Consider the following 13,389-nt stretch of genomic DNA (forward strand, 5'->3'; position numbering starts at 1 on the left):
GCCCGTTGCAGCACCATTCTCTACCACAAACTGTAACACGCCCAAAGCAAGAACAGCACCGTTCTCCACCACAAGCTGTATCACAGACAAGGCAAGAAGACAGAGCTGAAGACGGCACAGCAGCTCTTATCAGAATGTTTGCTGTGTGTATTGTTGTTGATGTTGTAGTTTGTCTAACTTGTTTTACTAAGATTCATGTGTTTTGTATGTGATTACGTTTATTTGTTTGACAGTATTGTAAGAATATGACACTGAAGACAAGTAGATATTGTTTATTGGTTTATTGTTTGATCTGTGATTTTCTGTATTTTGTTTATGTTTATCACTCACAGTTCTCACGGTCCGGATTGGAATAAATCCTACCTGTAACTTTAAGAACGTGTTGCTGTCTGATCATTACAATAGAGGGAATTACATATATTTATCTTACAGCGTCACACAACAGCATCAAAAGTAGCAGATCCACAAGCTCGAAAACTCGTTTTGAGCTTGTAGATCTGCTACTTTTGAAATGGAATCCTTTTTTTTTTGGGTGGAAACCATCTGTTTCCACCCAACAGAGACGATTATGTGAGGTGAAAATATGTTGTATTTGAGCCTGATGGAGGCAACACTCTGACTACATTCTAGGTATATTGTGTCTCAACAGGCGTCCCCTTCAGTGAGAACAGCAGCTTTGTGGAGATGAAGAGGTTTGTCCAGTGGCTGCAGCCCCTCAAGGTCATTCCCACCGTCAACGTGGGCAGCTACGCTAGCAGGAGAGCCATGGAGAAGTGCTTCAGTGAGTGGCTGAAGGAAGCCAAGACCACACTCTCTAAACCTTAGGAGTCCAGGAGGGACCAAAGCTCTGTGTGACGGTGGTCCAGCAGGTACCCTCACACAGGGTTCCTTTAGGGGCTTCTGAATGGACCCTTAACAGGTCTGTGTAACTCTGAGAGTAATATCGTAAATGAAGCATAACTAGACTGCGGGTTACCAGGTCTAGCTGCTTAAAAGAAGTGTAGAAGACATCCAGATCGGTCTGATCATGATTCGGTTTATTCAGCAACAAAGTACAACAGCATAGCAAAGCTTCCAGGGGCAGGGAGCCCCTGTCCTACACGCAGCCCTTCGGCTGGTGGGACAGCACTAACTAACAACAAGTCACATTTACAGTCAACTCTTATACTGTAGGTTCACATTACAATAAGTTCTTGTGGGTGGAGGTCACCCTGGAAGGTGACCAGATCAACTCCTTTGATCAGTCGAAGATCAAGCTTAAGTCCTTTGAACATTGTCTCTATCTGTCTGCATCCTGCCTGTCAGGAAGCTAGGGAGTGAAGACAAAGGCCAGACCTGATGTCTTCAGGTTAACAAAGGCAATGTAAATCGTACTTCACACCTAGCAGCCAGCTTCCTTTTGAACAACAGGTCAAGATTAACATCATGTGCTTGAATAGCCTAGAAATGCAGACAGTTAGACTAGGTCTGAATCAACACATGACTGACTACTCCTGTCTTTAGTAAAATACATTTCCATCTAGTTTAGATTAATATAAGCAACTTGGGGTCCAAATACACGACAGTAACACAAACCTGTTAGGTCTCTAACTCTGAGGGGCCACGGAGGTCTTGAAATTAAAACAGTTTGAGAAACACTACTCTGTGGGTTAACCTAGCAGGCTACAGATACCTTGCTTTCATAGGCACCTTTGCAGCCAGTCTAATAATAATAATAATAATAATAATAATAATAATAATAACTGGGTGTATGATTAAGAGAGATTTTGTGAAAAACGGTCAGATTATGCAGATTGTATTACTTTTACCTGTATCAAATATGAAGAAATATGTTTTTGGTCTTTCAACAAAAAAAAAAAGGCTGAAACTCAAAGTGGTTGCCAATGTCTCGTTTAGAGTGGTCAATTGGTATAGTCCAGAGGGCCTGGCCAATGTCTCGTTTAGAGTGGTCAATTGGTATAGTCCAGAGGGCCTGGCCAATGTCTCGTTTAGAGCGGTTGGTATTTCAAATCCAGAGGGGCCTTGTTGCCAATGTCTTGTTTAGAGTGTTTGCTTTTGTTGGCCCTGGTTTATAATAATAACGATCATTATTGCCTTAGAAAATGTTTGTTCAAATGCGCATAATGGGCACATAGACTACTTAATTTAAATATTTTTTCAAGCAATGTCGCCAGCTGATGTCTGTTGGGCTCATGGGCTCACCACAACCCTCTCATCTTCTGTGCTCTGTTAAATGTCCACAGAGCTTAAAGTTGTCACATGAAACACCCAGGATACAATCACTATATGCACCTTTAAATTAGTTACTCTCTGTGGAGAAGCTTAAATTCCAAAGTAGCCTATGTCTCATACTGGCTCTTTATCACAAAGTTGACAAATAATCATAATAACAAAATAATAATAATTAACAATAACAATTTAAGTAAAATGTAGAACTTAGCTGTAAATTGAGTAGGTACATTGATTTACTCACCACCGTTCACATCTACAAACAACAAGGGCTGAATAGAAAAGAAGGCAAGTATAGTCTTGATAATGAACAAATATAGGTGTTACTTGAAAATACAGAATAATTGATCACAGGAACTTTTGAAATAGCAGCAACAATTTCATTCCTAAATTCTAAAATACTTTGTAGTATACTCTATAATAATCTGTATAGAGGATTCCAGGGATCCAGGATTAAATATATTGCATCCAGGAGAAACTATTTTCTTAGAATTCTGGTTGACAATAGTTGTAATAAAAATCCAACAGTCAGTATTCCTTCCTTGAGCATCAAAAAGCTGCCCAAGTCCAAACTTCCATGATAATCTAGAGTCCATGATCATCTTAAAGGAGACTTAGGTAAACAAAGTTCTATGTTAATAAACTCGCCACATACCCATTAAATCTCTGGGTTTTTTTTTTTGACAAATTGTAATAGCCCCTTGTAGAATGTCCAAAAAAGCATATTCCAGTAGAGAATCCAAAATGTTCTTTCCGCTTTCGATTGTTTTAGTGCCCAGGCAAAGAGTACGAGATAGCCAATGAATAGGAAAGGAAATGTGATTTTAACAGTTTAATCCGATTGGATATTCTACAGGTGTTTAATAAGGGCTATTTGTCCACTGTGCATACTCAAAAGGTCTATTGTAAATTGTATGTATTTCCAGACGTCCTGTCAGGATGTAACAGGGAGTAGGGGGTACAGATGTCTTCTTATCATGATATAATTGCTAGCGGTGAGGAAGCCAGAGGGACATGGACCTCTCTCAGAACAGCTTATGGTATATGTGCCATTACTCCCTCTTTTCCAGTAGACTGTGTTGAAGATATGGTCTGGGTTTAACGCTAAGTGGAGTGAAGAGACCAGGTCTAAACAATAGCTGTGTCAGCGGGAGCAGGGAGTAAAATGGCCTTTTTCAGGCATCCTCTTGCTTCTCATCAGAGCACATCTGCATGTGTTGCCCAAACATACAACACTCAAAGCCCCACTGTGTGTGGGTCTTATCTCTTGTTCAGGCCCATAGACTCATGTATTTACATTTCACTGTAGCTATTTCAACAGCAGGTAATGCAGAAAACCCCTTGACATGGGGTTCCCTACCTATAAACATACTGCTGGTGATTAGTATGTGTTCACATACTCCACTTAGCATTGTCCATAACCTTCATCAGGTGTCTGAATAAACATAAGTCAGACACATGATTCCACTTCTTGAGTTAAAACATTTTAAAGGCATTTGTCCAATCTTTGTGTCCTGAGGTCGCAGTTGAAACATCCAGTGTTTAATCTCTGAAACAGTCAATGTGTGTCCATGCTGTAGCCAGGCACCCTGTTGAAGTGTCCTTGAGCAAGGCATTGCACCTGTCATTGCTTGTTTACTTTGAAGTTGCTCTGCAAGATCATGTCATTCAAAAGATAACAGTTAAATGATCCAACTCAAGTACATTGGTGCAGTTTTACATCAACCCAAGATCCTCATAGAGGAATGGGTCGGTTTCACGTAGAATAGATATCAGTTTTGAACTTGCAGCAGTTCCTTTGCTCCTCACTGTATCGATGACACAACGTGCCTTTTCATGTTTCACTTGCTCCACGTGGGCCTTATCATAATCTTCTTTGATTATCACCCCCTCCTCTAAAAGATTGTCCAGGACATTGTTGAGAATGGGATGTGAAACGCTGACAACAGTTTGTCTTTCGTTTCATGACTCACTGTGTGCTGAACTTGTTGCTTTCTTGAAGCAGGAATTGAAAGGTCTACATCACATTCCCATGCACAGATGGATGGGTTACTGTCTCTTAGAAGCAGCCTAACACGCCTAAACCTTCCCTCTAAAATCACTTAAAATGTTTAAATGTAATTGTGATAGGATGATTCATCAACGGAAAAAAAGAAGCAACAGGACATTGCCTAAGTGCTGGTATTTTAAGTATCAGTCCAGTTTTACATCAACCCAAGATGTTCAGAGAGGCACATGTCCAGATCACAGAGAATCAATATCATTTTTGAACTTGCATCAGGTCCTTTGCGCCTCACTGTGTCGATGACAAAACGTGCCTTGTCTTTTCTCATCTGCATCCCATCAGCCATCTCCCTCTCAGCATCAGTTATAATGCTTGTCTCTAAAAGTTTGTCCAGGAGACCGTTAAGATTGGGAAGTGAAACCCTGTCAATGAAGCTGCTCCGCACAGAAAACAGTCTCTCTTCTGCTGGAAGAGTCACTGTGCGCTGAACTTGTTGTTTTCTTAAAGCAGCAGCTGAGAGTTTCACATAACCTTCCCATGCACAGACGGAGGAGGTGTTACTGTTGCTTAGAAGCAACCTAACATGGCTAAAACTTTCCTCTAAATTAATGACAAATGTTGGCATGTAGTTGTGGTAGGATAATTCATCAACTTCAAATTCTGCCTTATTTGGTAGAACTATGATGGAATCATCTTGAGGGGAAGTGGAGAGGGTGTATTCTTGATTTGGGATTAGTTTACAGAGAGAAACTTCAATGTAAATCTCTTCTCCATTTATCTCCCTCCTTTTGTTCATCACTTCATGCCGCACAACATTCCCAGGTAGCAACAATACTTTAAGGATCGAACTTGGATCATCTTCAATCGGTGGTGTATAAAACAGTGACACCAATGCCTGGACAGGACGGGGCCCGAACAACATCTCCCTGATGATACCAAATAAAGATAATCCAGTTACATTTATGATAACATGAGTTTCTGTGATCACAAGGGGTTTGATCAGCTCAATGCCATCATCCATCACATGGACAACAGACAAGGATTTGCCTCCACCCATGGAGAGGATCTCACAATGTGGAAACTGTAGCTGACACACAGACCCCTGAGAACCTTTTATGTCAAACAGTGGTCCTGCAGCTCTCTTGCTAAGCTGGGCTAGAAGCCTTCGGTGCCATGGGACTGTCCTGTAAGTCACATCTCCCTCTGTCTCCATCTTAAACACCAGGTCGGTCACGTTGCACTGGAACAGTCCTGCTTTGGTGCAGTGGAAACTGTAGCTTTCCTGGTTTTCTACAACAATGATATCAGGTGTAATTTTCTGTGTTTTGTGCAGTAGGGTAACATCATTTAAGCTGTGGGACTGATTTGCTCTGAAACTTTCCTTGTTCTCTAAACATGGAATTTGGCTCAGTGAGGGTAAGCTGTGAGAACGAGGCAGAGAGATGGATTCTTCTATCTTCAAACCACTGAAGCATGAACTTAGATGAGTTTCATCTTGGAGTTCCAGAGAGGGATGTAGAGAGGACAGTGGCTCTGTAGCAGGATGTTCTTCCATCTCACCATGCAAAGGAATAGTTCCCTAAAAACAGAGAAAATAAAATAAATTCATGGATATTAGATAAACATAATAAAGAGTTACCAATTTTATTTTTACACTGCACGGGCCATGTTCTGTCTCAATTGTTGCAATAAATATCGGCATTTTCTATATCACTGCTTCTATCTCATTTATAAATGCTTTATAAGGCATAGATAGTCCTCACTTTAGATGGGCTCACGCTATCTCATTTATAAATGCTTTATAAGGCATAGATAGTCCTCACTTTAGATGGGCTCACGCAAAATACTTAACTAACAAGTAGTAACTACCTTAATAAATCATTCATTGAGTATGAATAAGTGTTTATAAGACATTTATTAACACACTCATTAACCATATACAAATGTCCGCATAAATATACATCCAAGTGGTTTGTATATGGTGTTTACTTAGACTTTCTAAATGATCGTATGAACCATTAACAACTCATAAATAACTGTTTTGTAAATTGATATAATACCTGTTTATAAATGGTGAATCTATCATTTACAAAGTATGAGAATACAATCATTAAGCAAATTAAATATTAGGTTATCAATGGGCAATAAAACGCTTATAACTGTGTTTACAAACGCTTATTAATGTATTATTAATGCTATATAAATGATGAATTCATGATGAATTAAGTAATTACTAATGCTTAACTAATTGTAAATTGTGTATAGTTGAAAGGTTTATAACTGTGTTTACTAATGCTTAGTAATGTATGAATAATGCTATACAAATGATGAATTAATGATGAATTAAGTGTTTTACTAGTGCTTAACTAATACTTAATAGTGTATAGTTGAAACATTTATAACTGTGTTTACTAATGCTTAGTAATGTATGAATAATGCTTTACTAATGATTAGTTCATGAGGAATTAAGCATTTACTAATGCTTAACTAATGCTTTATAGTGTATAGTTAATATAAAGTGCTACCCAAAATAAGACTGTTGTACAGCTCTTAAAAATGAAAATATCACTCAATGCTGACTGACTGTTGTGATTCCTGACTCTTTGCCAATATTTTAACATGCCTTGCCTCAAAGGTGCTCTACCAGTAGATGGCGGTCAGGGTACATAAACCACAGAGATAAGCAGTACGTCGCTAGGCACACGCACACCACACACACTGTGCGTAGGGCACCAGGGTGCCGAGGGGGCACCAATATGCAGAAGGAGCGAGTGCATTCTCCGGCAGCGGCAACAGCCGCGGAACGTCCGCGGAACTTCCGGTGGAGGAGCGGCAGCTCCCGGCAGTGACTGCCGGCGGTGGAGCGTCAGCTGCCGGCGGAGCAGCGGAACTGCCGCGGAAACTGCCGGTGGAGGAGCGGCAGTCGCGGAACTGCCGGTGGAGGAGCGGCAGTCAACTTCTTTTTCCGCCGATAAAGTATAGTTTTGGACCATGACGGAGCCGCGCCGAATCAGCAGACCTTGAGGCCAAGGAGTCGCGCCCGAGCGCCTCCAGGCGCGAGTGCCCGCGACGACCGGCCGATGGTCTGCTATTCGACTAAGCGGCGTCCGAGTTATGTACCGATAGGCACAGAATCGTAAATAATATTAGTGGGGACTGCGTTACACAAACGCAGCACACTCGCAAAGCTGACGCCACCGGCAGCTCCAGCCGCCGCCGCCGCCGCCGCCACCGGCAGCAGCCGCTGCCGGAAAATGCACTCGCTGTCCCTCCCAATATGAGCCAAGCCGATCATCATAATAACTAAATTATGAATTATTTTATTTAAATGTAAGATTAAAAACTACAAATATCGCTGCAAGCAGCGATAAACAGGGCCAGGGAATGAAAGGCAAAAAGCAATATGCAACAATGGCACAATAAGACAGAAACAGAATAGATCGAACTGGAGACAAAGCAGCCCATGTAATTTACAAATGAGCATTCTGAACAGCTGAGCAGAGTGCTGAGGGATTGTGGATATTGTAATGTATCTCTGTATTGTGTTGCTTATAATGCAGATTCCAAACTCGTGTCACAAATTCAGTTATGACAAAAGTTTGCAATGTATTGGATTTCATCTTACTAGACAGCACAGATGGATTGTAGTATTCTAATTGGGCTTATACATGTTGTCACCATGGTGACAATAATATGTGGTTAGTCGGCTTCATATTCCGACAGCAGATATCGGTGTTGCTCTTCTACCACTGTAAGAAGTCAACCTTAAGCCCAACATATGAAATAAGCTACATACTGTTAGTGTTGCCATGTTGTTTTCACTGGTCAATATTGGAGGTCAGGATGCTGTTTATGATAATAATAACTAGAGGTTTGAGCCGCTTTGCGGCCCTCACATCTAGATGTTTTTTTTCCTATTGAGTGGTCCTCCTCTCCTCTCCTCTCCTCTCCTCTCCTCACCCCTCCCCTCCCCTCCCCTCCCCTCCCCTCTCTTTTCATAAAACTGCAATATTCATTGGCTCATAAAAGCTTTGTTTTTCACTTAAAGAAAATCCACTTCTACACTTTTGTCGGCATAGGTTCAAAGTTTATGTATAGAAATGTGTGTTTACATTTGCTCAAAAATCCCAGGAGGAGATGGATTTGAACGTTTTTTCATATAATTCAAAATGGTGGGAGATCTAAAGGTCAGACGTCAAAAGTCAGACCGCAAAAGTTGTTCGGCATGAGGAGACGCATTATGTGTATTCAAGTTTCATACCTCAAACAGGGCATAAGTTATATCTGTTCAAAGTTAGAATTTTCATTTGATTGCTATAGCGCCACCCTCTGACGAATGATTGTGAGTTTCATTTCTTGACCCTCTACTATTACACCGAGTTTCGTACAAATCGACTCCACGGTTAAGCCAGAACTGCGAAAAACGGCGGAAGAAGAATAATACAAGGTAGAGGGTACAATAAGGGTCCAAAGGCCCTACGGCCTTGGCCCCTTGATACAATGTAGAGAAATAAGAAGGGACCAGCACTGATATGCTTGGTCCCTTAATAATGATATAAATCAGTGTTCTTACAATGATCATTATGATGATATATGTATGATTTATATGTATGATATAAAATATAAGGTAAAGAAATAAGTATTAAAATCTGGGATTGATGTCAAACTAAAGTTTCTTTCATTTTGTTTTAGCTTTTTTGCTTTTCACCCCTTTTTCTCCCCAATTTAGTTGTTTTGCCAATTGATTCCTCCCCATGTTGTCACTGCTGTTGTATCCTACTGACTCACCTGCCAGTGAGGAGCCCCCACCGGGAGGACGTAGAGCCTCCGTCCTACTCCTCCCACCCAACACTCCCTGGTGACAGGTGCCTCCCCAGCCCATAGGAGTATGTGCAGTGACAATTATACACCCTCCCTGCCCGGCTTCCCTCCCCCGAACACGGGCCAATTATGTTCATATAGACGCTCAAACAAAGCTGAATGAAGTTTCATCTATGAAACATCTTCATCTCTCACACTCACCACATCAGCGTCTTCCTGGGTAGGAGCTTCACTCATGGTGGCATATCCTGAAGAGGGCGCCGGATATCTCTTCAGCCAATCAGAGACCTTGTCAGGTGACCAGCAGTAAGAACTTCCTGCTTCAGATGGTGTTCCACCACTCACTGCAACAGAAGACAACAGACAGCAAGACATTTACAATGAGAATAAAAACACACCTGGATGTGAAAACCCTGCAGCCCCGCCCACCATACATGTCAAGAAGTTCATCAACACTTCAGGGCAGCCTACTGATTCCCTTCAAGTTTACGCACGCGCACGCACACACACACACACACACACACACACACACACACACACACACACACACACACACACACACACACACACACACACACACACACACACACACACACAGGAACAGTTACAATAAGTTGCAGACAGTTTATTGATACTCACTACTTGGAATAAATCTATGATCCATGCTGTTCCTTCTCCTGACAGCTGGCAGGGTTGGTTCTTCTGGCTCCGACACCACAAACTTCAACATCCTCTCTATCAAGTCCTGCTCTCTTCTCCTCCATTCTTCTGTTGTTATTTCTAAGTAAACAGACTGGAACAGAACAGTGTACATTAGTATACACTACAGCAGTGGTTCTCAACCTTTTCAGGCTGCGACCCCCCAATATAATCATAATTGAACTGCAGACCCCCCAAAATAATCATAATTGAACTGGGGACCCCCCAAAATAATCATATTTGAACTGCGGACCAAAATAATCCTATTTGAACTGGGGACCGCCCAAAATAATTATATTTGAACTGGGGACCCCTCACCCTGACAAGCACCTGGAATTGTAGGAGTTGAGGCATTACATTTAGTTCGACTCGGTTCCACAGATAAATAGCCTATTGTGAAAATAGCTGATCTACAAGCTCACAACGCCTCGCAACTCTTGACGTTGTAGATCAGCTATTTTATTAAAAATATTTGCCTCTTTCTTATATTATTTTATATATTATTTGGCCAATGTATAGTATAGTTGGTTGATTACTTTTGATGCAGTAATGGTCCTTTTTCTTTATTTTTTTTCCTTTATTTTTTTTGTAGGTATTAAAAAGGTCTTAAAAGTCCTTAAATGTTCAGTCACAGGGGTCTCCCCGTCTCTACAGCTCTTTAATTAACAGAAAATACATGTTCAGGTAGGTGACACTTTCATTTTTATTTAATTTTTTGTTCCGGTTCCAATTTTTTCAGCTCATTTCTTTATGTCACCACTTCCAATTTTACTACTAGTACACCACCATACTACAATTTACAACAATATCTTTGGATTTCGCTATAGCAATGAGTCTGATTGCAGCGGGTTTTTACCTAAAGTTGGGGTCTATATTTCCCCAATATTTCCCCAGTATATTAAACCATCAGTAATTTACAGAAGCATGTGACCCCAGGGGATTGCATTTCTATATTTCATCACTGTACAAAATCACCTCTAAAGCAGGGTTTTGAAAAGGCTTCCATCATTAATGTCATACAAAAAAAACCTCTTTGTGGCAGCTCTGTGGTGTGGTGTTGGCCATATTAAAAACTCTGGAATTATACAACTATCCAAGACTCTTAATTAGGGGTATATAGTTAAAAAAACATGTTTTTTGATTGTGAGTTCCCTTGTCCTTGTTTAGTCTACAAGACGTTTGAGACATCACTGTCTCTTCTGGTTCATCTGGGTTAAAAAGCTTCTTAATGGTGCTGTCTTGCAAGTAGTGGTAGAGAAAAGTGTCCAATGTCGCTAGTACCTCCTCTTGAACATGTTTCATGCTGTCTGAATGTCTTTGGAAGATCCTCTGCATTGTGTCCCTCATGGTGTGCAGAATAGAATTTTGGTCATCTAATTGAAAATATCTTTCAATCATTTCTCTTGGCCCATTGATAAGACATAATATAATGTGCATGAGGTTTGAGTCAAAGCACAGTTTTTTCAAACAGTGGTCATCTAAACTGAACTTCAAAAATTTCTGTAAATCACTTGTGAACCATAATCAGCGTTATGAATGTTGTGAAAATGCAATAGGCACTGAGCATCCCATGTTTTTTACATGGGTCCTGTCTCAGAATTACAAAATATCGAGTATAATAGAGTCAAATTTTGAGATTTTCTGAGGGTTGATGGCATACGACATGCAGTCAGATGAAGTGGCTTAGTTTCAATGGTAACAAGTACATCAGTGAAAGGCTCTGTGCATAATTGTAGTTCCAGGATTCCAGGATACCCGTTTCCTGTTCCGGTTCATTTCCCCATAGCTTCGTTTGATTGTCTTGGCAGTAGATTTAAAGGTTTTCTATGATGTTTCTGGTTAAAATCTGTTGAAAGCCAGTCAAATGTAGCTATGGGAAAATTAACCGGAACGGGAAACAGGTATGTTTCCACTTTCTGGAAACCCGGGACAACAATTAGGCACAGAGCCTATTGCCTCTCATGTACAAAAATGGGATAGTCAATATGGAGTTAATGGAGATTGATGGCATATGACATGTACAGTTAATTATGTTTTTCTTTCATTAGATGCTAAGAAATTACTTACAGCACCCTTAAGCCAGTGATTATCAACCTGTGGTTTGCAAGGGCATTGCAAGTGGGCCCCCAATTGATTGGCAAAACACTAATATTATAATAATTAATTAACATTAATATTTAAAAAAATGTTTTATTTCAATAAAACCTTGAAACTGAAACAAAATAGATTGAATGATCATTAAAATAAACATGCATACTTGACCACTTAGTAGTCAAATGGATGCTTTTGAGATTTACAAGGAGGCCCTGATCTGGAAACGGTTGAGAACCATTGCTTTAAGCAAAAGCCCCCCAGACAGTTTTTAAGTTGCTTGATTCAGTATTTAGATATTTGATATTCATTTTATCAGACACGCCCCCTTCTTATACAAACCCATTATGTGTCTGATAAAATGAATATAAAAATATCTAAATAATGAATCAAGCAACTTAAAAACTTCTGGGGGGCTCACAAAAGCATGAGTAGACGATAAAAATGATTTAAAAGTGAAATATCCCTTTAATTAACATTACATTACAGTCATTTAGCAGACGCTTTTATCCAAAGCGACTTACAATAAGTGCATTCAACATAGGTAGGGAACAAAACTACAAATCACTAGAAGTCCTAAGTGCATAAGTGCTAAGGTAAACGTGCAATATATCAGCTACCTACTTTCTTAAACAGATGAGACAAATAGGAAAATCAAATGAGCAAGAGCTAAAACAAATAAGTGTATTGAATAAACAAGATCCATTAAAACAAGAAAACAAGAGCTTGTACAGTACAACTAGTTAACAACAAGTAGGCAAGGCAAAGAGGAAGGGTAGTGTTTCCTGAATATACATTAACCTATTTAGAAAGCCTTATTACAGTCCACTACCAGCACAAAACCTGTGACACTGGTTGTTACCGTCTGAATGCTGGATTATAAATACAGTGACCTCCATAGTACATTGACACGTCTGTTCCTCAATATAGTGGAATAGCACTGTGTACTGTTAGCAGGGTTAGAACCAACGCTATTATCGTCCATGTCCGCCATTGCATGAAATCTAATGTAATCCTGATGTAAACAATGAAGATAACGCTGTAAGGAATTAATTAAAGGAGATGATGTCATAAGCAAGAATGTGGTGTGGCAGACAAATCCATGGTTTCCACGTGTCCTCAGGAAAATGATTTTTTTAATATCTTCTATCTGGCTGGAGTTTCCAAAAAGACAGTTTTCAGGGGCCAAAAATGTGTTTGTGTGTGGATGAAAAGGCCCAAAATGTATAGAAATAGCTATGTTTAGAAAAAGACCCATGTACACTTACATCAGTATCTGCTTGGCTGGGAGCTTCACTCATGGTGTCATATCCTGAAGAGGAAGCTATTGGTCCAGGATGTCTCTTCAGCAGCCAATCATGGACCTTGTCAGGTGACCAGCGGTAAGAACTTCCTGCTTCAGATGGTGTTCCACCACTCACTGCAACAGAAGACAACAGACAGCAAGACATTTACAATGAGAATAAAACACACCTGGATGTGAAAACCTTGCAGCCCCGCCCTCCATCTATACATGTCTCTGTTCCTCACATATGAACCATGAT

The 13,389-nt window shown here is 40.3% G+C and overlaps 1 protein-coding gene across 5 annotated transcripts in view; it reads right to left on the reverse strand.

The window, feature by feature from the left end:
* Nucleotides 1-2,344: 2,344 nt before the first annotated feature.
* LOC308105282 (uncharacterized protein) overlaps nt 2,345-13,389 on the reverse strand; it is a 52,457-nt gene continuing 41,412 nt past the window's right edge. For all 5 annotated transcript variants that reach the window (XM_080455928.1, XM_080455927.1, XM_080455924.1 and 2 more), the window contains 4 exons: nt 13,114-13,265; nt 9,695-9,848; nt 9,257-9,399; nt 2,345-5,813 (listed from right to left, as the gene is read on the reverse strand). In XM_080455928.1, coding sequence (XP_080312054.1) covers nt 4,434-5,813; nt 9,257-9,399; nt 9,695-9,848; nt 13,114-13,265 — 1,829 coding nt within the window. In that variant the 3' untranslated portion in view covers nt 2,345-4,433. The remainder of the gene's footprint in view (nt 5,814-9,256; nt 9,400-9,694; nt 9,849-13,113; nt 13,266-13,389) is intronic.

This window comes from Gymnoscopelus braueri (genome assembly GCF_963280865.1).
Source record: "Gymnoscopelus braueri genome assembly, chromosome: 17".
NCBI lineage: Eukaryota > Metazoa > Chordata > Actinopteri > Myctophiformes > Myctophidae > Gymnoscopelus > Gymnoscopelus braueri.